Here is a 26,205-nt window from a genome sequence, read left to right on the forward strand (position 1 = left end):
AAGAGTTGGATGCTTAACCCACTGAGCCACCCAGATGCCCTGAATTATTTTCTTGTTTAAATTGTGTGAGAATTAGAAATGTCATGTTCTTATCTATTCATCTATTTATTTACTCATTTATGTATTTATCTTTAGGGAGTGGAGCAACTGCTGTGGTCCAAGCAGCATATTGTGCCCCTAAGAAGGAGAAAGTGGCAATCAAACGGATAAACCTTGAGAAATGTCAAACTAGCATGGATGAACTCCTGGTATGCACATCTCATATTTTTTATTGAGAAATATACTCCTATTTGTATTCATGTTGGAGTGGGAAATAACTTGAAAATTTTAATTACTTTTCTAAAAATAAGGTATTTTGATTGGCTCAGTAAATAATTCTTATTGTAAAATATAGAAAAATCCAGGTAAATAGGAAAAATTGGTTGTAATCCTCCCATTCTGAGGTTAACACTTGCTATATAGTCTTTCAGAATATAAATACAAATATATTTCATACATTAAAATCTTTGTATTTTTATGATAATGTAATCATTTACTTGTTCTTTTCATAGAAAATTTATCAAATTCTATCTATAAATATGAATTAAAATGCCTTTCAGTATGTGTGTAATATTCTGTTGCATAGGCAGACCACATTTTATTTAACCTATTTCTTGTATCGGACAATTACCTTTTTCCTCTCTTTTGTTGTTTTAAATAATGCTTCTTTACTTTTCTCTTTCCTTAAACTAGTTTCATGCAATTGTGATACCTGGTCGATGGAATATGCTTTAAAATGCTTTGGCCTCCTAGGAACATGGTACCAATTTGCATTATGACCATTGATGCAAGATGGGAAGTAGAAGGTGGTGTTGCCTTCTCCAAAAGCTATGGAAAAAGAGAAGAAAGGGAGTCTCGGGGATTAATAGCTGTAGGAGATGTTCTGTGGCATTAAAAGCTAGACACACAGGGATTTTGTACTTTTTTTTTTTTTTTTTTTTTTTTTTTTTTTTTTTTAAAGATTTTATTTATTTATTTGAGAGAGAGAGACAGTGAGAGAGAGCATGAGCGAGGAGAAGGTCAGAGGGAGAAGCAGACTCCCCATGGAGCTGGGAGCCTGATGCGGGACTCGATCCCGGGACTCCGGGATCATGACCTGAGCCGAAGGCAGTCATCCAACCAACTGAGCCACCCAGGCGTCCCGGATTTTGTACTTCTTTATGAGCCACGGAACCCAGAATTGTTTGAAGTATGTAGTAAGTGCTCAGTAAAGGATATGAAGTAGATTTTCAAATCATTTAACCTTGTAAATCCTGTTTTTTTGGCTTAAAATGGAAATTATAACATCTGCTTCATGTACCTCATGAGGTTTTTCTTTCTTTTTAAAAGGATTTTATTAATTAATTAATTTACTTACTTAGTGGGGAAGGGGTGGAGGAAGAGAAAATCTCAAGCAGATGTCACACTGAGTATGGAGCCCCATGCAGGGCTTGATCTCACAACCCTGAGATCATGACCTGAGCCAAAATCAAGAGTTGGATGCTTAACTGAGTGAGCCACCCAGGTGCCCCCTTCATGAGGTTTTTCTTTGAGGATGAAATGATCTAGTACTTGAAAAGTATAAACTGCTATACAAATAGGAACTAATGTTATTTTATTAAGTATTACTTTTATTAAGTATTTCTCTAAGGTCACATACAGCTAGTGATAGAGAGGCAGGAATTAGCACTGAGATGTTCTGACATTCCAGAAGTCATTGTGTTCCCAGGTTGGATTTAATTTCTGGTGGAGCCTGTACTGAGTATTAGGGAATATTGGAATAAAAGGAAAAGAGATAATAGAATTATACATTGAATTTTTAGGAGATTAAACAAAAGCATGTCGGGGCACCTGGGTGGCTCAGTGAGTTGAAGCCTCTGCCTTCTGCTTGGGTCATGGTCCCAGGATCCTGGGTTCGAGCCCCGCGTCGGGCGCTCTGCTCAGTGGGAAGTCTGCTTCCTTCTCTCTCTCTCTGCCTGCCTCTCTGCCTACTTGTGTTCTCTGTCTGTCAAATAAATAAAATCTTTAAAAACAAAAACAAAAAAACCCAAAAGCATGTCTTCAGGAGTTGGTAATATGTGAGTAGAAGCTAAAGAAAAAATTTGCTTTAGTGATCTTGAGCTGCTTTTGTGAGAGAATATACACTTGAAAGGACATGCTGACAGAAATCGTAGGTAGTGATCTTGCATTTAGAGATGCCTACAATCCCTTGGAGCATCATTTGGATATTTGAACTGCAATCATCATAAAAGGAGGCTGTAAATTGTAAACTAATTATTTTAAGGGAAAATCAGAATTTTTAGCCAATATATATTGACTGGAATTTGAGAAGCCAGGTATGAATTTGTATCATTTGCCAGTTATTTTAACCCTTAAGGATAGCATAAAGGTGAATGAAAGTCTCATTTATTACCTCATGACTAAAGAAATGAAAGTTCAAAGTTTAAATAACTTGACTGTGCTCACATGATAGTAACAACAAACATCTTTTTAGTGATAGGCCCTTAAGTGTACTTTACCCTCATAAGTGCCTCCATGCTCTTCTTTAGATGAATGCTCTTCCATTTACTTCCTTTAGATGAAGGAAGTAAATCATACAGTAAGTGACAGTCTGGATTAAAAATCAGGTCTTTCTCGGGGCGCCTGGGTGGCTCAGTGGGTTAAAGCCTCTGCCTTCAGCTCGGGTCATGATCCCAGGGTCCTGGGATCGAGCCCCACATCGGGCTGTCTGCTCAGCGGGGAGCTTGCTTCCCTTCCTCTCTCTCTGCCTGCCTCTCCGCCTACTTGTGATCTCTGTCTGTCAAATAAAGAAATAAAATCTTTAAAAAAAAAAAAATCAGGTCTTTCTGAGTAAAGTCTGTTGTTTCCTACTTCATCTAATAGTAACTAATTATAATCTTGGTTCAAAAGTCAAAAGAGCATCTGTCAGATATTTGACATCTTGAAAATAATATTTGTGTTATTACACTAGGCCTTACTTGTAGAGGATTGCAAATTTGGTATAGCATAGTAAAAGAAAAAAATAAATTAGACCTTCATCATTTTGTCTGCATAGTCCAGTAAGCTTTATATTACAAATATAGTATTTATATATTTGGCAAATAAGTAAGGGGACGTGACTTTTAGTAAAACATCTAACAAATTTATTAATTTGAGAGAGAAGGGAGCATGAGTGGTGGGGAGGGGCTGAGGGAGAGGTAAAAGCAAACTGTGCTGAGCACAGTGCCCCATGCAGGGCTCGATCCAAGGACCCTCGGATCATGACCTGAAGGCAGACACTTAAGGGACTGAGCCACCCAGGCACCCCTTAGTAAAAACAAATTTAAAACAATTGGCCTTTTTGGAGGGCAAACAAGTGAGATCCCACTAAAGTCTGAAGAAACATTGGGAATATAAAGAAGGCTGGTTTATTTGTGGTGTTTATAGTGTCAGGGACCTGAGATGTGAGTGAGAAGGGCTCAGTTTCCAAGAGATAAGAATTAGTTTTAGATCAGCGTACCAAACTTGTGGTGTCCTGATTTTAAGTTTGTTTTCAAAATGGTCTCTGTTATAATGTAGAAAGGGTGCTGATGTGAACTATGTTCTAGGTGTGTATCCTGTGTGACAGTTACTGGTGAGGAGGTGTAGTATATTGCTCCTTTCTCTTGTCAAAATGTTTTCTTACCTGACAACCTTTGCTAAGTGTGATGGGAAAATCAGCTATAAAATCTTACTACACTTACCTTTTCCAGAGCTGTTACTCACGGCACACTAGGCAGTGTTTTGAGCTTTTTCTCTTCTCTGGCAGTTGCTAGTACTAGATTCATTGGCCAGAGAGCTGAAGGGAACACAAGAGGCATAAATGTCTATCATTCTACTGGGAGGCTCACAATCCAGTTGAATGAAGAGTTAACACTCTTGTCTTCTGTACAGGACCAAGCAGGACAGATGCGTAGGAGAGGTGTCAACCACTGTGAAGTAAGAGGAGGAGGTGTACTCCTAGTTACAAAGATGGAGGCCTCTGTAGAGATTTTTATGTTCTGGCCCACCAGGGCTGGGGACACTTTGAATAGACAGATAGAAACCTTACCAGGCAGAGGTTTAGAATTAGAAAAGAATTAGTTATATATATATTCTAAATACTAATATATAACGGAAACAATATTTTCATAAAACAATTCTTGATTATATTCTGTAGAATGCACTCTGATTTTCTATTTCTTTTTTGTTTCTAACTTTGTCTACTTAGTTTGTGTCATGGCCTGTGTGGGTTGCATCCCATGGTTTGAGGTACACAGGGCCACACAAAGAGGTATTAAGACTCTAAACTCAGGCAGTGACAGTGATAAGGGAAAGAAAAACACATTCCCTAGACATTTTATAGATGGAAGAATTGTCAGTTTTATTTATTATTTTTATTTTTTTTAGTAGGCAGCAAAGCAGGGTTTATTGAGCAATATAGCAAAGTGATAGCACAAAGCTCCCAAGGAGGGAGGGGACCTGAGAGGCGTGCCTGAATTGTTAGTTTTAGAATGAACATTCCATGAGGGCAGGGACTTTATTGTGTTCAGTCAATAGGAATGAATGAGTAAATTAACATTGCTTGGGGACTGACTGACTGGTGTGAAGTGGAGGTAAACTCTTTGTGTTGGGGTAATTAGAAAACCAGGAGTAAATGTTAGAAATCAAGATGAGTGAGTTTCAGGAAAGAATGAAAAGTCATCATTAAGCAATGCTTGAGAAAGCTTCAGGTGGAGAACAGAGAAATCCACAGGAAAGCTCTGGCAGCAGAAGGTAACAGGGCTTTAAAGAAAGTCCTTTCAGTGAGACAGATGGAATTCACTTCAGTATGGAAGGGAGCTACTGGGAAACTTGAGTCAGAGTGAATATAGCACTTACATACTTATTTTTGCTTTTGAAAGGAAAGGGAAAAGGATAACTCCAATGGGAGTTAAGATAAAGGAACCCCTCTCTACCCCTACCTTTAAAGGAATAGAAGAAAGAAAAATATTTAAGGCCCTTTCAAGAGTTCAAATTCGATGGTTCTCTAATAGTCTCCTGTTAGAGGACCCTTGATGGTTCCCTCTCTCAGGGTAGAGCTGAAAATGAAAATCCTTAGCTTCACTTTTAAGACATTGGACCATTTGGCCCCAATTCTATGTGCATGAATTGTCACCCTCTGTCTCCCCTACCCTATCCAGTTGGTCCCCAAGTCCTGTGGTTTGTACCTCTTCAGTATATCTCATGACTCCTTCCTTTCTTTTCATTCATATTGCCATGTACTTTTAATTTATTTTAATTTATTTTTAAAAAGATTTTAATTTACTTATTTGACCGAAAGAGAGAGCACAAACAGCGGGAGCACCAGGCAGGGAGCCCAGGACCCTAGAATCATGACCTGAGCTAAAGGCAGATGCTTAACCAACTGAGCCACCCAACCATCCTACAATGTATTATTTAAAAGCTATTTTGAGGTAGTTTAAACTTCTGGAAGAGTTACAGAAGAAGTACAGAAAGTTCCCAGATGCTGTTCACCATCTTCTCCTAATAGTAATGTGATCACAGTGTGATTATCCAGACTGAGTGACTAGTTACCATTTTTTTTAGGCCACTGTCATCCCTCACCCAGGTCGTAGCAATAGCGTTTAACAGTGTCTTTGGCTCTAGTCTTGTTTTCTCTCATTTATTTTCTATATTGCAGCCATAGTGATTTTTATGAAACAGTATATATAATTAAGCCTTTGATGCCTTCCCTTTGCTGTTAGGATGAAGCCTAAATTCTTGAACACAGTTACACGGTCCTTTATGATATGGCCCCATGTGATTAAACAGTCAAACCTATGAAGTCTAGTTACCTTTCCTGTGTCAGTGTAGTAAAACTTCTTATAGGAGGTTTTATTTTCAGTCCTGTTTTCTGATAATTTGCCTCTCCAGTGAAGTCATGTAGTATTTGGTACTTCTCCTATCCAACTGTTTATCACTGTGTGTTGTTAAATTAATATTTGCCTAATGTCTTCACCAGACTGTGGGTTTCTTGAGGGCTCACCATTGTAGTCAATCATCTAGCACTGTGCCTGGCACCTAGTAGTAAGCGCTTGGTAGATATTTGTTGAAAGCATGAACTACTTACCCTAGACAGGTCTACTCATTGCATCCTAAAATATGTCTTGTATAGTTCATCTTTCTTTCTTTCTTTCTTTTTTTTTTGGTATTTGTGTGTGCCTTGAAGTGCTGGAATTTCCCTATATCCTGTAGAACCAAACCTCCCCTGAGAGGACGTCTTGCCTACCTTCACTCTTCTTTCCAATGAATTCTTGTAATATTTACTATCTTTATGACTCACTGGGAATATATGTTGCCATATATTTCTCTCATTTCTCTCTTTTAATCTTTTGTAACTATGTCAACAGGGAGGTGCTTACTTTAGTTCTACTTAGTTTTTAGTTCAGAAGACTGTGCTGGTGACTTTGGAGGTTGCAGAAATGTATATGACAAAGACCTTGCTATAAAGGAATTTACATTCAGTTAGAGATGAGACAAGAAAAACTAATGTTCATGGAGCACTGCTTTTGAATCCAGTTTTGGGCAACTTCTACACAATTTATTTTTACTATACAAATATCAAGGTCATAGGGCAAGTACAGTACTTGAATAAGTAAAAAGTTTTATAAAGCACTATAGGATTTAATTCATCCAGTAAATATTTATTGCAGGTGTACTGTGTTCCAGGCAGAGTGATAAGTGCCAGGAATACAGAGGCTCAGCTTTCACTGAGCTTAAAGTTTTGTGAAGGATACAGAAAAATAAGCAATTACAATATAATATGATAAGTTCTGCAGTATTTAGGGAATCCACCTTTTTTCATGGATGTTTTAAATTCAAGTACAATTAAGTGTTACATTAGTTCCAGGTGTGCAGTGTAATGATTCAACAATTCTGTGCATTACTAGTGCTCATAACGCGATAAATCTTCTCTTAATCCCCTTTATCTCTTTCGTTCCCCCCCCCCCCACTTCCCCTCTGGCAACCACCAATTTGTTGTGTGTATTTAAGAGTCTGGCTTTTGTCTTTTTATTTTGTTTGTTTTGTATTTTAAATTCCACATATGAGTGAGACCATATGGTATATTTGTCTTCCTCTGACTTATCTCACTTAATGTTATACCCTCTAGATCCATCCATGTTGTTGAAAATGGCAAGACATCATTCTTTTTTTGACCGAGTAACAGTCCTCTGTGTGTGTGTGCGCGGATGCATGGAATATACATCAGCTTGCATTTAGGGATCCACTTTTAAGTACTTGCTTTCTGGAGTTCTCAGTCTACCAGGGAGGGATAGATAAATAAGTACCCAAGGTACTGCCCAGTGCATATGTGCCATGATGTAAAGAGATACACAGGGAGTTTGGAAGATAGGAGATACCTAACTCAACTTGGGGAGCTGATGGAATTGATATTTTGGCTAGATTAGAAGGAAGAATTAGCATTTTTAGCCAGGGTAAAATAATGAGGGGAGGTGTATTTGAGGTAGAGGGAGCAATGCCATTAAATGTCCATGGTTAGAAGAAGCATGGTCCCCTGAAGTTTACTGTGGCTGGATCGTAGGGGTATATTGGGGTTGGGTCAGTGAGATAGGAGGATTGAGATGAGAGAGTTAAGCAGGGCCCAGATCACTCAGGGCTCTATAAGTCCCTTTATCACACCCAAGCTAATCTAAATTCATAACCTGAGGTAGAGTAAGCTTAGAAGGAGCTCACATTTCTACTTTGGACTTGGTTTCTGACCTTGCCGTTTCAGGATATTTCTTATTAGACTGAGAATTGTTAATTATTTCACAAAAATGGGAAGAAATGGTTTTTTTTTTTTTAAAGATTTTATTTATTTATTTATTTGACAGAGAGAAATCACAAGTAGATGGAGAGGCAGGCAGAGAGAGACAGAGGGAAGCAGGCTCCCTGCTGAGCAGAGAGCCCAATGCGGGACTCGATCCCAGCACCCTGAGATCATGACCTGAGCCGAAGGCAGTGGCTTAACCCACTGAGCCACCCAGGTGCCCCAAGAAATAGTATTTTTTAAAATAAAACAAAACCCACAAACCAAAAAGCACCCTCTACCTGAATAGACATTTTTCTAAGGAAGACAGCCAGATGGCCAATAGACACATGAAAAGATGCTCAACATCACTCACCACCAGGGAAATGCAAGTCAAAACCCACAATGAGGTATCACCTCAAACCTGTCAGAATGGCTAAAATCAAAAAGACAAGAAATAACAAGTGTTGGCGAGGATGTGGAGAAAAGGGAACCTTCTTGCACTAGTGGTGGGAATATAAATTGGTACAACCACTGTAGAAAATAGTATGGAGGCACCCCCAAAAATTAAAAATAAAACTACCATATGATCCAGTAATTAATTCTGCTCGTGGGTATTTACCCAAAGAAAATGAAAACACTAGTTTGAAAAGATATTTGCACCCCTTTGTTTATTGCCATAGACAAGATATGGTGGCAACCCAAGTGTCCATCTATAGATGAATACATTAAAAAAGAGGTGATTTTACACACACACAGATACACACAGTGGAATACTACTCAGCTATAAAATGAATGGCATCTTGCCATTTGTGACATGGATAGGCCTAGAAAGTATTATGCTAGGTGAAATAAGACAGAGAAAGACAAATTTCTCTTACATGTGGAATCCAAGAAACAAAACAAGTGAACAAAGGAAAAACAGACTCTTAAATGCAGAGAACAATCTCACTGCCATCGGCTGCAGAGATGGGTGAGACAGATAAAGGGGGTTAAGAGATACAAACTTAGAAGTATAAAATAAGTAACTCACAAAGATGGAAAGTACAGCATGGGGAATATAGTCAATATAATAATGTATGGTGATAGATGTGACTACACTTGTGAGCAGTAAGTAATATATAGAATTGTCAAATCATTATGCTGTATTCCTAAAACTAATACAACATTGTATGTCAACTGTACTTCAGTACTTGAGTAATAAAAGTAAAGTAATGGGGTGCCTGGGTGACTCGGTTGTTGAGCATCTCCTTCGGCTCAGGTTATGATCTCAGGGTTGTGAGATTGACCTCCGAGTCTGGCTCCCCCACTCAGCGTGGAGTCTGCTGGAGATTTTGTCTTCCTCTCCCTCTGCCCCTCTGCCTGCACATGTGAGTGCATGCCCTTTCTCTCTCTCTCTCTCTCAAATAAATAAAATTTAAAAAGAAAATAGACACTTTAAGACACGATAAAACAAAAACAAAACCACCCTCTATTTATTAGTCATTATCCTCTGTGGCTGTAAAACCAGATTTCCCATGAGAGTTTTTCAAGGGCACCTTAAAGAAAAACATGTCCTAGTGGAGGCCTCTATGGTGCTGTGTAAGGCTGTGATAAAGCAGGCATGTTTCTAGTTAAAGAGGTTATGAGTGGAATGATCAGTCAGAATGGACTGAGGGAAATTGAGGAGTTTTTTGGTTTAATTGTAGATCTTGCAAAGGTTGTTACATAGTCTTGGGCTTTTCAAATCTGAATTCACTAACTTGTGGTGTTGTTTAGGCTTGCATCTAATATATTATCATGTTTTCTCTTCTTTGTAGAAAGAAATTCAAGCCATGAGTCAGTGCCATCATCCTAATATTGTGTCTTACTACACGTCTTTTGTAGTAAAAGATGAACTGTGGCTAGTCATGAAGCTGCTAAGTGGAGGTGAGTAGAGTACATTGAAATGCTAACTTCGATTGGTTGGAAGGTTACTAAAAATATTCTTCTTTATCCTGGTTTGGTGTTGATGGATATTTGCTTTTGAGGACATACTGAAAATATATATAGTATCTGCTAAAGATGCTGGTATATGAGCTGAGACAGGTTTCACACACTGCATTTGGTTGCAAGCTCTTAATCTGTGATGATTCCCTCCAGCTTCCTCTGTTCCATGACAGAAGTTTGTTGAAGGTTCTAGTCTGAAGGGTCTGAGAATAACTGTCTTGTAGAATGACCCACATTTTGGATTTATCTGCTCATATCTTTCTGGTGATATTTAACTTGATTTGTATTCCCCTCTTTATGCAAGTTGAAAATTGGACCAAAATGTTTAGATTTAAGTTAAAAATGTTTTTTTTAACAATATTTTGTGGGTAATGCTGTGTATTCATAGTGCATCACACCAGGAAGTATTTGCTCTCTTGTTATATCTTTAATGGTGGTGTTACTTTTGATTGCTTAAGGTTTTGACAGCCAGACCTCAGCATGGAAAGGTTAACTTTTTTTCCCTTTGCAGCTAGCAGGTAATCTGTGAGATGATACTTGGGCACTTGTGAGTATCCAGTTTCCCACCTAAGTCAGTCAGTCTTTGTTTTTCTTTCTTTATTTCTCTTTCTCTTTCTTCATTTCATTTCATTCCATTTCATTTCATTTCTTTATTTGAGAGAGAGAGAAAACACAGGCAGAGGGGAGGGGCAGAGGGAAAGGGAGAAGCAGACTCCCTGTTGAGCAGGGAGCTAGACACAAGGCTCCAGTCCCACATGACCTGAACAGAAGGCAGATGCTTAACGGACAGAACCACCCAGGTGGCTCTCTCCCACACCCCCCCCCCACCCAAGTCTTTCATTTAATAATTCTAGCATCCATTCACAATCCTTATTTGAGTCAGTTATTCTGTGAAGGTTTGCAGAATGGAGACTTATTGCATCCTTTCTTTTACACGTATAAACTAGCATTCTTCTGTGTAAAGGAACTTTACCTTATTAACTGGGGCTCTTTGATTAATCTGTATTGTAGTTCCTACTAAAAATGGAAGATACATATTTGATTCTTTTTATTTAAGTACCAATTTTCAGAGTAAAAAGTTGGTTTAGTATTCACCTCCAGTGGTAGCAAATGAGAGGGTTTTTTTTTTTTTCCTTGTTGGGTAAGGCTTTCATTTTTTTTAAATGTCATTACATAGACACAAAGAATTTTACATATTTAGTGACTTCCAGTCAGTTTTACTCTATTTTTTTGATGCCCAGATTGTCTGAAACTTTGTCAGTGGGTCTCCCTTTAAGCTTACTCTTATGTCCTTTTGAGGTGAATCCTTTAGTTTTTGGTTCAAGATTTCTTAGGGTCACATTTATATTGCTTTTCCCAGACCCAGAATCAGCCAGTACTCTAAGGGGTTCTGATCTTTGTTAGAAGAAAGTTATTTAGAGAGCATAACTGGGATGTCGGGGATGTTGGGGATATTCATTGCTACTACGTTGTCATCATTTCAAGTTGTAATAACTTGGAAATATAGTGTATTAAAAATAATGATTTGGAATTAGTGTTTCCAGTTCAAGTTTAACATTATAGACTTTTAAAACTTCTTAAAATTGTACTTGAATCTCTTTTCTCTTACACAGAAAATTTTGATCCCCAATATTAACATAGTTAATTATGGTGCTTTATCCTGCAGTATGTATACAGTTATTTCTGCTCAAGCCTTTAGAATAAAATGTAAGTATTGCTGATTGCCAACAGCGGACCATTGTCATGTATAGATTGAACATTTTGTTATGGTTACCTGAAGGCCCAAGTCATATAGTACATTAGACATTTTGCCAAGGCATGGATTTGGATCATGAAGCAAGATTGGGAGGACTAGTGAGTGATGGAGCTACCAACCTTTCCATCACTATGCTTCTTGATTTTTGTTTCCATATGTATTTTGTATGGGAGCATGATTTTCCATTTTGGAATTGATAATACTATATTTCATTGAACACCTTACCTCCCTAGAGAGGCTGTCAAAGAGCTCAGGCTCTAGAATTAAATTCTGCTTTCCTACTTAGCAGGTTTATGTCTTTGGGCAAACTTTTTAAACTCTTTGAACCTGTTAACTTTTCTGTCAAAGGGGATACCTTTCTGTATTTTAGGGTGTTGGGGTGTAGTAAATGAGGTGACGTATGTCAGGTATCTTTCATTGTGCTGACATGTAGATGCACAGGAAATTTAGCCATTACTAATAATCCCGTGTTATTTGATGCTTTTCAGTGTAGCCAGAATCACCTTTTTGTTTCAATCCCATTAGTGACACACTGGAGAAACTGGATGGCTTTGTTAAAGGCCCTGTTCATATGATGGTTGGAATCCTTGCTAACACCAACCACCTTTCAAGATGGTGGTCAAGCATGGTTCTTTCAGTATGGACAGATATGGGAAAATTAGGTAATACTGTATCTTTCATTATTGATCACCTATAGCATAATTTGCTTTATTTGTAATTTACAGAAAATGTATAATACAAAGTTTTTACTGTTTCGCTATAAAGTCCTTATGAATAGGAATACATTGTCTTGCTTTATTCCTTCATCCATTCCGGTATGCAAACCCATCCTTTCTGCTACTCCTAAGCAGAATGAATATATATTTTTTTAAAGAATCTCTGTTTTTCTCTCAGGGAATATATATCCTGATCTTAGAAGGGGCAGGACATGTAGCTGGGTGGGATGTCTTTTAAATGTACCTCTCTGCCTCCTGGTCTTAGGTTTCCTGGGACAGTGCCCAATTTTTCCAGCCCTGGGACTCAGCAGATTTCCTGGAAGATAATTTTCAAACATGTTCTAGCCATTAACTCTCTTTTTAATTACTTCAGTTTCTATGAGTCAATATAATCTTATATCTAAACCTTTTAAGATATTAAAGAATTGACATCTTAGAAAAATAAAGTCTTGCTTTTCTAGTTATAAAGTGAATAAACATTTAAATTGAACAGATACATTAAACACTTTTTAGAAAACAAAAGCTACAACTAAGCAGAACTATAAAATGCTTTTAAAATACAGAGAAACTGCCAAGATTTAGCGCTCAATTAACATTCCATTCATCAAATACTTACTGATCACCAATATATTGGTGAATCATACCCTTAGTTCCTTGCTCTTATGGGCCTCGTAGATAGTAAGGAAAAGTTACAATTAAATAATTAACTATGTAGAGGACCAGGAAGAAGTTTCAGGTGCCATGGGAACAGGTACCAGGAAGAATGTAACCCAACTGAGGGAGAATGGATGTGGAGGGGTTAATGAGGACTTCCCTCAGGAGGTGATGTTCAGCTGAGACCTAGAGAATAGGTCATAATTAGCCAGGTGAAGTGGGAGGTGGAGGTGGTATCAAGAGAGAGATGGGGGAAGTGATCCACATAGAGGGAACACTGCAGAGAAGGTTCTGGAGGCAGAATGGAAGAGTATGGTGTTAACTGATGGGGACCTGCACCTGGAGCCAAAAGAGTGAGAGGAGAAGACCATTGATAAGCAGAGGCTCCCTTTGAGTAATTAAATAATATAAATAACCAGAATAGACGGAAGTATGTTTAGGTGACCTTCTTTCACATCAACTTTTTTAGCCAAAATATTTAAAACAAAAGCATACTTTTCATTTAGCAACATTGCATTGATATAAAGTTTAATAAGCTAATAAAATCATAAGCTGCAGCTATCGTGAACTGCAGCTATCACTCTTATACCTACCAAGCAGGTGGACATCATGGTTAAAGTAAGTTTAGATTCAGTGTGTCAATATTATAGTCCTTTTTTTAAAAAACATTTATTTATTTATTTGACACACACACACACACACACACACACACAGAGAGAGAGATCACAAGTAGGCAGAGAGGCAGGCGGCGGGGAGGGGGGGGTGGTGGTGGGAAGCAGGCCCTCCACTGAGCAGAGAGCCCGACTCAGGACTCAATCCCAGGACCCCGAGATCATGACCTGAGCCAAGACAGAGGCTTAACCCACAGAGCCACCCAGGTGCCCCTATTATAGTCTTCTTATTGCTTCCATGTAACTGTGATACTCCTCTGTGAATTAAACTCTGATATTGAATATTGGAATTTCTTAGTGTAAGAAGTTAATCTTCAGAAATTAGAAGCAGTGTTGATCTAAGTAAATATTTCTGCAGTTTATTAGCACCAAACTGCAAGTTTCAGAAATCAAAGTAATTAAGAAAGCTGCTGAAAGGAGAAGAGAGAATTATCTGTAGAAATTAGAGGTATAAATTGTGACCCTGAAGAAACCTAATTTAAAATCGCTATCTTAGTGAATTGATTTTGTTCTTCAGGGATGCTCTCAACTTTGTCATCTTCCATGGGAACTTATGTAATCTAAGCAGGACCCAGGTAAAATACCTGGTATTAATAATAGTCACCAGCTTTGGTTGTTCAAGCAACAGTGTAGGGGCATGTCTGTTTGAAATGGAATACTGAGCCCAAGCAAATTTTGTCACCTTTGAAACCTTCCGTGGCTTAGGAAGACAAGATCAAAGCCCAGTGGCTAAATACTGGTTAAAGCTTCTTGGCAGAAATTCTAGTAACCAAAATGAGCTAATTTTGGATTCAAAGAGTGTTTTTTCATAAAAGTAAACTGAGGAAACGAACATGTTGACTGAGTAATTTGAGCTGTAATTATGACACTTAAGTGTCTAAACCAGCAGCTGTTTTGCCACTTTTTCAATATTATTTTAATATTTAATAATGATTTTCTGGGCAGTTAAAGGTTTCACATTGCTTTTTAAATGTTCTATGCCATGGGCTAGGAAAGCAGACATGAGATGGACTTTTTGGAATAGGTATCTACATTTTTACTTTTTGCTTTGTTACCTGATTTGTACCCATTGCTTCTTATTTTCTATTCTGCGTTTACTCAGAGAAATGCTTAGATTTCAGTGGACACTGTTCGTCAGGTAGTCAAGTTTGTTAAAATACATCTTTTGGGCCCACCTTCTATCTCTTGAATGACAGTCTGCAAGATCTGGAAATCTGCATTTTTAACCAATTTACCAACTAATCCCTTCATGTGTTAAAGTTCGAGAAGGGATTATCCCTGTGGAGTATTTTTTCCAGATTGCGCCCAAGGACTGAAGATTGTGTGTGCTCTTATAGCTTTCCCTCATTATTCCTACTTTGCCTGAGCTGTTAATTGAATCATCCAGTGGTAATCTGCAGTCTTTTTTTGCTTAACATATTTTACCTTCACATTTCTTAGTTGATATGAAGAGATCTGTGTAAGTTTGATATTAGAGGAAGGATGATTGTAAGCACCGTCATCATGTTAGATGCTGCAAGATGCTGAAGAAATCATACGGGAAAAAATGAACACCTTCTGGGACTAATATTTGTCAGTTAAAGATCAGGGCATAAAAATCTTTCCACCTATAAGGGAAGACTGAAATGGAAAAGAGACTGTATAGGCAGAGGGGACTTCTTGGGGCACCTGGGTGGCTCAGTCAGTTAAGTGTCTGCCTTTGGCTAAGGTCATGATCCCAGAGTCCTGGGATTGAGTCCTGCCTGCATCAGGCTCCCTGCTCAGTTGGCACCCTGCTTTTCCCTCTCTACCACTTGTATTGTCTCTTGCATACATACTCTCTTTTCTCTCAAATAAATAAAATCTTTAAAAAAGAGAGGGAACTTCTTATATAGCTTATTCAGAATGTCTGTGCTGGACGCATAGACTGGGAGTGTGCACTGCTTTAATTTCCCTGTTGATCATTAATGATATGAAATCATTAAAATCGTGGAGGATTTTTGGGGCACCTGGCTGGCTCAGTGGGTTAAACCTGTGTCTTCGGCGTAGGTCATGATCTCATGGGTCCTGGGATTGAGTCCGGCATCGAGTTCCCTGCTCAGCAGGGAGCCTGCTTCCCCCTCTCTCTCTACCTACTTGTGATCTTTCTCTCTCTGTAAAATAAATAAATCAAATCTTAAAAAAAAATCTTGGAGGATTTTAAGAAGGAATCCCTCCTATAAAGTCATTAAAAATACAGATCTAATAACTTTCTGTATGCCCTGGGACACCAGGGTGGCTCAGTCCGTTAAGCTGCTGCCTTCGGCTCAGATGATGATCCCAGGGGTCTGGGATTGAGCCCCACATCAGGCTTCTTGCTTATCGGGGGAGCCTGCCTCTCTCTCTGCCTCTGCCTCCAACACTGCCTGCTTGTGCTCTCTCTCTCTCCCTCTCTGACAAATAAATAAATAAATAAAATCTTTAAAAAAACAAATACTTTATGCCCTAAGTCTCTATTACTCCATGTTTTGGATTCCCCAGATTGGAAGTTCCCAGAAAGTCAGCAGTTATACCATGAGTATCTTGACATATTTTGTGGTACCCAGATCTAGGTCTTGCATATAATATTGCCAAATTTTTGAATAGATAAGTTGTGTTAATTTTTAATTCCTAGTAGGAATTTCTCCCTTTGCATTCCTTATTTTAGATGTTCTTTACATTACAAACATATTCATTTGGCATTTATTTATTTATAATTCATTTGGCATTTAGTAAGAATGTCTTCTTACTAAGCAGTTCCTGTGTGGCCTGAGTTTCTCCGAATGAAACATATGACCTTTTGGTATAGTTACTTGGCTTTGGGGACTAATATGTGATTGATTAAACTAAGCAGAACAAAATGTCTCCTTTAGGCCTCTCCCTCTGTGAGTCACAGTCTCGTGAATCCCGGCAGTAAAGAGGGGAAAGTGTGTAATAATGTATTTGAAAATGCCACTTGGAATCTGGAGCCTTCCTGGTTCATTGTCTCCAGAGAACAAACTGTCTCCTGCAGGACGTGGGGAGCGGGAGGGGCTTCCAGAGAGAGGGGAGGAATTTGGGCATCTCTTCCTGGATAAATGAACTTTCAACAGTTTTCCTGGTTTCAGCCCTATTCTTCAATCTGCTTTCACTTCCCCTTAGGTAGACTTTGCTGTCTGTATATGTGCTCTGTAGGAGTATGCTGTTTCCTAATTAACATACTCTTCCACAGGCATCTGGGTTTCAGATGGCTCTACTCTGCATAGTTAGTTAACTTTTTCTGTTTTACTTACTCCAAAAAATGATTGATGTCTCTCCTCTTTATTTTCTTTGTTTTCTTTTTCATCCTGGATTTATACCTTTTTTTAAATCAAGTTAATCAAATTAGTGGATTTCAGGTGGAAACTGAAGTAAATGTATGTGTTTTGAAGGATTCCATCTAGACCCTTCTTTCCATCTATTTAGAAATACATTTTTTCTTGTAAGTGTGTGAAATAAAAGCCCCCACTAGGGCAAATTTTCAGCATAACCTTGTGGTTTAATTTCAGTCTTGATCATTGAGGTCTTGTGCCAAGAAATGGAAATCCAAACTTTTTTGTGCCATTTGTGTTATATCTACTCTTCAGCATGATTTCTGATATCAGAGATGATTTTGTTTTGCTTCTGTCGCCTTTATGGGCCATTGTACTGCCAAAAATCTTAAGAGTCTCTAGCAAACTTTTCTGATTATAATAACTAATTATGGTGGTCAGCAGTCTTTGATTTTAATTACTGCGTAGGGGTTTTTTTCTCTGTCTCCCCCCAGTTTTTAGTCAGAGTGTTATTTCAGATCCGGGGAAGAATAGGAATGATAATATATCTGGGCTGTTATTGAAAGAGAACTGCTGTTTTTATCCTTTTCATTTTTTTCTTGTTGTACCTATTTTATTATTATTTTTTAACCTGAAGAGTAATTTTAACCCTTAAGTTGGTTTGCATACACATGTGATCTTCACTTGCCAAGTGTTTCTTTTGTAATTTGACTTGCATTGTAATTGTATTTTTATGTATTTATTTGTACAGTGTTGCATAATCTGATCCAATATTGAAAACCTAAATTAGTTTGTGGTATCTTACACTAAAGTGTTATTGATGGGTATGGTTTACCTGGTATTTTTCAGATGTGGTTAAAAATTCTCTTACCTTTTCCAAATTCTTAATTTTAATAGTCTAAAGGAAATGCTGGTATAACACTGCTGTTTGGATATTAGGCTGCTTTCTGTTTTAGATTGCAATCAAGAATAAATTAATAATTTTATTAAACTTCCATATTTCCTTGTATTTGCTCTTTTTTCCTTTCCTACACATTTAAGTTTATGAAAAGGCTTACATATGGTTTTATTTCAAAATGTCTCTGAATTATATTGAACGATTCAAAAATTCATATCAAATTTTGTCTTCTGTTTTCAGGTTCTGTTCTAGACATTATTAAGTACATTGTGGCAAAGGGGGAGCACAAAAGTGGAGTCCTAGATGAACCTACCATTGCTACAATACTCAAAGAAGTGCTGGAAGGGTTGGAATACTTGCATAAAAATGGACAGATTCACAGGTACGTAAAAGACAACTCTGCATTTTTGGGAAAATGCAGTGGTAGTTGTGCTGTATCATTTTGTTGAGACCATTCCCCATTCTTCTGCAGAATTGATCATAATCTCTGAGTGTTATCATGGCTTTTTGTATCACTAGTTTCAGCACATTGTGGTTAGGGTTTTAGTTAAACAGCTAGCAAGTATTTAAAAAGTAACAAATATTTTAGTCAAACTGGAAAATACAAAAACATCATTTCATGCTGTCAAGAGGCAAGCATCACAGTCACTGGTGACATTTTGTAGTATTTCTTCGCAATTTCTTTTATATAGTTAAAAGATATATAAAACAGAACTATGTATAATTTTGTCTGTTGCTTTTATTTTTTTTTTTAATATTTTACCTTGAGTGTTTTCTCAAATTATTAAAAGCTCTTTATAAACTAATGTTTTATTAAGACTTCTTTTTTTTTTTTTTTTAAAGATTTTATTTATTTGACAGACAGAGATCACAAGTAGGCAGAGAGGCAGGCAGAGAGAGAGAGGAGGAAGCAGGCTCCCTACTGAGCAGAGAGCCCTATGCGGGGCTCGATCCCAGTAACCTGGGATCATGACCTGAGCCGAAGGCAGAGGCTTTAACCCACTGAGCCACCCAGGCACCCCCCCCCTTTTTTTTAATGTGAAAAGATATGTATCATTGCATCATCCAAGTATTCCTGGCTGCCTCTCTCTATTCAACCCCTACGTAGAGATAATAAGAATCCAAATGATGGAATCTCTGTTACCCAAATCTGTCTAATCCCTGGATTTGGCTTTCCTTCATATCAGGCAGTCTTTTTGTCATTCTTAAGGATAGTCTCACTGGATATAAGAATTTGCTGCTGACAGTGCTTTTCTCTCAGCAATTGAAAGATGCTGTATTACTTAATTCTGGCCTCCAGGGTTTCAGATGAGAAGTCTGTAGTTTGGATTGATCTTCTCATAATGTTATTTTTCCCTGGTGTCTTTCAAGATTTTTTTGTCTTTGGTTTTTGAAGTTTGTGATGTCTTGGTTATGGATTTCTTCAGCTTTATTCTGTGTTGGGTTCCCAAACTTCTTGAGTCCATAGGATTTTGTCTTTTACCGAGTCTGGGGAGTTTCTAGCCGTTATATCTTTGGCCAGTTTTTTCTTTTTTCTTTTCTTTTTTTTTTTTTTAATTTAATTTATTTGACAGAGAGAGATCACAAGTAGGCAGAGAGGCAGGCAGAGAGAGAGAGGAGGAAGCAGGTCCCTGCTGAGCAGAGAGCCCGATGCGGGACTCAATCCCAGGATCCTGAGATCATGACCTGAGCCGAAGGCAGTGGCTTAACCCACTGAGCCATCCAGGTGCCCCATTTGGCCAGTTTTTTCAGTCCATTAACCCATTAACCCCCCCTCAAAAGTGGGGGGTTAGAGCTCTTTTTCTGGGACTCTGTTAATACAAATGTTACCTGTTTTGTTATTGTACCTTAAGCCCTGAGGCTCAGCTCAATTTTTGTCATCCTATTTTTATTTCTCTGTTCAGATTGAGTAAATTTTCTTGCTTTGTTCTCAGGTTCTGATTCTGACCTCTGCATTCTGTGCTAGAACCCATTGAGTTTTTTCAGTTATTGTAATTTTTTAGATAATTTTATTCTTTTTTTATGACTTTTCTTTGCTGAGATTTTCTGTTTTTCATGTTTTGAAAATCCCAAACTGCATGTTGAAGCATTTTTATTATGGCTGCTTTAAAATTCTTGTCAGATAATTCCAAGATCTGATTGATCTCTGTGTTGATGTCAGTTGTCTTCTCTTTATTAAAGTTCTTCGTGGTTCTTGGTATGCTAAGTGATTTTTTAAATTGTATCCTGGATATTTTGGATATGTGTTCGGAGACTCTTGATCTCATTTAAATATATAATTTAGCAGGTGTTTTCCCTGTTTGGGTAAATATAAGTCTTGGTGTATTTTGGTGGGCTGTAGTTACAGTGACAGTTTGAGTTTTAGAGCTCTTACAGTGCTGTTCTGGTTTGTTTTGTTCACCTGGCGCTGCTGGGGGGTTCTACTCAATTTCTGCTGATACAATCATAGAGACCAAAACTGTGCGTCCCCGGCTCTGGTGCTGCTAGGTGGAAGGTGGGAGATAGACGCTGTACCTGTGGGTCTGTGAGCACTTTTGTGGGCATACTCTATGGGCCAGGCCACTTGTGCCAGTGGGGCTCCCATTCATTCTCTGATGGTATTGCCTGTGAGGTTGAAGGCATATGACTGAGCCACCTTTTGTTGCTGAGTTGAGAGTGGGGAGACACTAGGCCTGGGTTGTCCTTTGCCACTGTATAGAGGGCCAGAAAGTGGTGGGCCTGGAATGTTCTCTGCAGCTGGGTAGCAGGCTGGGGTTGCTGGTGGGGCTATTGGTGCTGCTGGTGTGGGCAATACGGCCCTACCTGCTGCAGTGGATATAGGGTGGAGAATGAGGTTTTCCATTTGGTTCTTCATTTAAAGGAACTGGTTCAGGGGATGCCTGGGTGACTGAGTTGGTTAAGCATCTGCCTTCAGCTCAGGTTGTAATTCCAGGATCCTGGGATTGAGTTCCGTGTTGGGCTCCGAGCTCTGCGAGGAGCCTGCTTCTCCTTCTCCCCTACTTGTGCTCTTAAGCTCTCTTTCTGTCTCTCAAATAAATAAATAAAATCTTTAAAAGCCAACCAACCAACCACCCAGTCTCTGGTTCTGACATAGTGGGCCAGCTTGCAACTCCAGCTATGGGTTCCTTTGCTAAGTCTGTGCTAAGTTGGCTCTTTGCTGCTCCTTTGGCTACAAAGAGGAGGCTTTGAGGGTTTTTTTCGCTTTTATTTTTGTTTGTTTGTCATCTATGCCTATTGATGCTAGAACCCAGTTCAGGATATGTGAGATGAAAGGAAAACTCAGAGAAGTTGTATAGTGCTCCTATAGTGCTGCTGTACACTTCGGATTAGTGTAAATGTTTATAGCAAACTCTAGGGCAGCTGCTAAAAAAAAGGAGAAAAGGATTGATATACTAAAAGGGGAGGAAAATGGAATCTTGTAAAATGCTTAGTTAAAATCAAGGCAGAGAAAAGGTAGAAGACAAAACAAGATTTTTATCTTAAAAATCATCTACCTTTAAGGAACTAGAAAAGAAAAATAAGAATAAATTAAGCCCAAAGTTAGCAGAAAGAAATAAAAAGATCAGAATAGAAATACACGAAATACAGATGTTTTAGATGTGACACTAATAGCAAAGGCAACAAAAGAAAAATTAAACAGCTGGGACCACACCAAACTAAAAAGCTTCATGGCAAAGCACACCATCAACAAAATGAAAAGGCAGCCTATGGAATGAGAGAAAATATTCGCAAACCATATTATCCAACAAAGGGTTAATATCCAAAAATATACAAGGAACTCCTACAACTTAGAGACAGAAAAACCATAAATAACCTAACGAGATATGAGCAAAGGTTCCAATTGGACATTTCCCCAAAAATCGATATACAAGAAAAAGTACTCTACATCACTAATCTTGGGGAAATATAGTCAGAACAACAGTAAGATACCATCTCACATCTGTTAGGATATCTGTTTTCCAAAAAGAGATAACAGATCCTGGGTGAGGATGTGGAGAAAAGAGAACTTCGGTGCCCTGATGGTGGCAGCATAAACTAGTATAGCCATTGTGGGAAACAGTAGGGAGGTTCCGCAGAAAAATTAAAAATAGAACTACCATATGATCCAGCAATGCCACTTCTGGGTTTATACCCAAAAGCAGTGTGAAATCACTGTCTCAGAGGCAAGCTATGAAAATGACTTATTAAGTATCCATCAGTGGATGAATGGATAAAGATGTGGATTATTATTGGGCCGTTTAAAAAAAAAAAAAAAAGGGAAACTTGCAGTTTATGACAACATGGATGAACCTGGAATGCGTTATGCTAAGTGAATTAAGCCAGACAGAGAAAGACAAATACTGCATGGTATCACTTACAAGTAGAATGTTAAAAAAAAAGTCAAATTCATAGGAACAGATAGTAGAAAAGTGGTTGCCAGCTACTGGATGGTCAGGGAAATAGGGAGACAGTGATAAAAGGTTACAAACTTCAGTTATAAGATGAGTAAATTCTGCTTAAAGGGTAGAACTTAAATGTTCTCACCGAAAAGTAAATATGTGAGGTAATGGATGTGTTAATTAACTCGATGAGGAAAATATTTTTCCAGTGTATACATATATCAGACTATCACACTGTAAATCTTTAAATATCTTACAGTTTTGTCAGTTTTCAAAAAAATCACCTAGTTAACCCTAATCTTTGCCAAAAATAAGCAAAGGCCCAGAAAAATAACTGATTAAAGATCAGGCAGCTGGGACCCCTGCATGGTTCAGTTAGGTGTCTGCCTTTGGCTAAGGTCATGATCCCAGGGTTCCGGGATCAAGTCTAGCATCTGGCTCCTTGCCTCTCCTGTTCCCTTTCCTTGAGCTCTTTCTCTCTCTCTCTGACAAATAAATAAGTAAAATCTTAAAAAAAAAAAAAAAATAAAGATCAGACAACTATCAGGTGCTAAAACTGAGGTTTAAAGAGTAATCAGGATATGTTGGGGGGAAAAAAGCAAGGTATCGCCCTCCCCCCCAAAAAAAAACTTTAATTAGGTTTTTCTGAGAATAGGACCATTTTAAAGAAATTACATCAGTGAAATTAGCCCATTTATAAAAGTATCTTTTTCTAGGAAAACATAAATAATGCTTTCTAGTTGTCTGAATTTTCCAACCAGCTTATATCTTAACAAAGAAAAATGAACTCCTCTTGTGGTTATGAAACAGAACAGTTGACTCCAAGGAATAATTGGTAAACTAGAAATCTTTGAAACATTGAAGGCATATTCTTCAGACAGTAGGATTTTTCACCTCAAATTATATCCATTCGTTTCTTATCTAGTTAAAATAATGTGTTAACAGATGACTGGATAAGGACATGACCAAAGATTTGGGAACATATTTCCTGCACTGTCAAGAGGAAAAGGTGCTGCTGGGGTGCCTGGGTGGCTCAGTTGGTAAAGCGACTGCCTCGGGTCCCAGGATCAAGTCCCACATCAGTCTCCCAGCTCCATGGGGAGTCTGCTTCTCCCTCTGACCTTCTCCCCTCTCATGTTCTCTCTCTCTCTCAAATGGATAAATAAAATCTTAAAAAAAAAATAAATAAATAAGGAAAAGGTGCCCTGAAAAACAGGATTCCCATCCTCTGGATAGTGGTAACCCTATGGATACATACTTTGATACTAGCAATTAATGTAATTCAGTTACTGATTTCATGTTCATCGAGCAATCTTCTAGAAAAAAAAAGTGCCAGAAGCTGCTAATTTGCCCCTAGCCTGTCTCCTCTCCTTTTTGAACTATAAAAACATGACATCTTTACCATGCATGTGACCATTCAGAAGAAAGGCAACATTTCATAGCCTCCTGTGAGGATCAGATATCACCATATAAATTAGTTTCTAGCCACTGTGGTGAAAACAAAAATGTATATACTACTTCAGAGTTGTTCCTTTAACAGGTTTTGTCAACCCCCAGCCCTACTGACATTTGAGCTGGACAGTGCTTTGTTGCAGGGGCTGTCCTGTGCATTGTGGGGTATATTTAGCAACATCCCTGGCTTCTACCCATTATGCCAGTAGCTCCTCCCCTGCCCCAACCCAATGTGACAACCAAAGATGTCTCCAGACATTGCCAAATGTCCTGAGAACCACTGCTAATAGAAAGTGACATAACCTCTATTTCCTCTTTCCTTCCTTCCATTGAAATGTTGAGGTGGTAATAAGCCATCTTGGATTATGTAACAAGAACTTAGAGATGGTAGAATGATCAAATAGAAGGAGCATGAGTCCTTGATTCTGTGGAGTCACCATACTGAACTGATGTCACTTATGCCTAGACTATTACATGAGAGAAAACCAATCTACAGCCATATAGATCATCAGGGATCGATAAACGCACCAGTTAAATCAAGTCTGATGACTGTTTTTTTGTGAAAGCAACAGCAAAATAGTCATGCCCATTCATTTACAGATTGTCTATGGCTGCTTTAGCACTATGAAATTAAAGTAACAGTGACAGAGAGCATCTGGCCACAAAGCGTACAATATTTACTCTTTGGCCCTTTAAGAAAATGTTTGTTGATCTCTGGTGTAGATGATAACAAGCATTCACTGAAACTTGTGTGCCATATGGTATTCTAAGTGCATCCTGTATGTTACCTCATTTAATCTTTATAGTAATTTTATGAGCTATATACCCTCTCCTCCCCCATTTTACAGATGAGGAAACCAAGGCAAAGAGAGAGGTAAGTAATTAGCCAAAAATTACCCACCTAATGACGTAGCTGGGAACTGAATTTAGGCAGTGTGCTTCTAAAACCTATTAGGAAAGAAAGATGAAACTAATCCACGAATCTGGGTATACATGAATTTAATATCAATTACATTTTTTAGTTACTCAATAGAATTTGGATCTGTCACTAGGGTTGTTTTATTTAAATATTCTATTGTCTTATTTATTATATCCAATCCCTATTTTAAGTGTCAAAATCTTCACTTCAGAACATAAATAAAAGTATGTTCTTTATCCTAAAACTTTATATATACAGACTTTATGTAGTTAAAGGAAATTAACCCAAAATATACATTAAGGTCACTGTCTTTTTTAGAAAGCTAAGAATAGATTCATATCAAGTTCAGGCAAAAAGTCAGTTTCTGCTCAGTTTTGTATGACCGTAACATCTACTTTGAATATATATGACCGTAACATCTTGGACTTCCCAACCCCCAGAACTGCAACAAATAAATGTTGGTTGTTTAAGCCACCCAGTCTGTGTGCTAATGAAACATCTTCTTTACCTGAATGAATAAAAGAGCCAGAAAAAATACTGGAAGAAATAATGGTGGAAAACTTCCAAATCATGAACCATGATGAGGACAAATATAAAGAAATCTATGAACAGACACACTGTAGTTACACTGTTGAAACCTAAACACACAGAGTATCTGGAAAGCAGTAAGATTTGGAAAACAACGCATCATGTAGGAGGAGTACAAAGACAGAATGTTTGTGTCTCCTCAGAATTCACATGTTGAACTCTAGTGAGCATTGTGCTGGTATTCAGAGGTAGGGGCCTTTGGAATGTGATTAAGTCATAAGGGTGGTGCGCCCTCATGAATGGGATTGTCCCTGTAAAAGAGACCCCAGGAAAAAAAAAATACCCCAGAGAACTCCCTTGCTCCTTCTGCCAAGTGAAGACATAGTGAAAAGATGGCCGTCTTTTGTTAGAAGGTGGAGGAGGGTCAGTAATGTATCCTTCACATCGAGAAGGCACTTGGAGACCAAAAAACAGGCACCGCTCCAGCTGTTTCCACTGTTTTATTTGGAGTAACTTACTGATGGGGCATTGCATGGACTGACAGTCCAGGCAGCTGTGCAACTATTTTCTGCTCCCATTCTCTGTCTAGTCCAGATCTTAACCCACACTTTTTATAGTGTGAGGGGCATGGGAGTGATATCAAACAGTAGTTACCTAAAGTGATGCCTTCTGTGTGCGTCACTTTAGGGAAGATCAGAATGAGCCTTTCCACATCTGATCAGGGCATGCATTAATCTCTGCGGGGCCTGGAACACATGGCTCTGATGGAGAGAATTGGAGGAACAAATATGGAGTCCATGTTGTCAGCTCTCCTATGCCTATGAACCGGAAAGTGGATCCTCACCAGACACCAAATCTGTTACTCCCTTGATCTTGGACTTGCCAACCCCCAGAACTGCAACAAATAAATGTTGGTTGTTTAAGCCACCCAGTCTGTGATATATTTGTTATAGCATCCTGAATAGAACAAGCTAAGACAATAGCAATATGATTGAGAACTGACTTCCTATTAGAACAATGGAAGCCAGAGGTTATGAGAAGGAGCCCTACAGTTCAACAACCCCTTCAGGATTCTTATCTTTCTGGTGAATTATTCCCATTTTTAAGATTATATAATGGCCCTTTTCATTCCTAGAAATGCTTTTGTGTTAAAGACAATTATATCTTACT

At 38.3% G+C, this 26,205-nt stretch overlaps 1 protein-coding gene across 3 annotated transcripts in view; it reads left to right on the forward strand.

The window, feature by feature from the left end:
• Nucleotides 1-26,205, forward strand: part of OXSR1 (oxidative stress responsive kinase 1) — a 108,266-nt gene that overhangs the window by 22,392 nt on the left and 59,669 nt on the right. The window contains exons 2-4 of one of the 3 annotated variants that reach the window (XM_045089130.1): nt 136-248; nt 9,607-9,715; nt 17,998-18,139. In XM_045089130.1, coding sequence (XP_044945065.1) covers nt 136-248; nt 9,607-9,715; nt 17,998-18,139 — 364 coding nt within the window. Of the gene's footprint in view, nt 1-135; nt 249-9,606; nt 9,716-11,322; nt 11,483-12,056; nt 12,194-17,997; nt 18,140-26,205 lie in introns of those variants that run through there. The other 2 variants (XM_045089131.1, XM_045089132.1) reach the window with 2 other exon arrangements.

The sequence above is a fragment of the Mustela putorius genome, unplaced genomic scaffold, assembly GCF_011764305.1.
Source record: "Mustela putorius furo isolate JIRA1106 unplaced genomic scaffold, ASM1176430v1.1 tig00003834_pilon_pilon_pilon, whole genome shotgun sequence".
In the NCBI taxonomy this organism is placed as follows: Eukaryota; Metazoa; Chordata; class Mammalia; order Carnivora; family Mustelidae; genus Mustela; species Mustela putorius.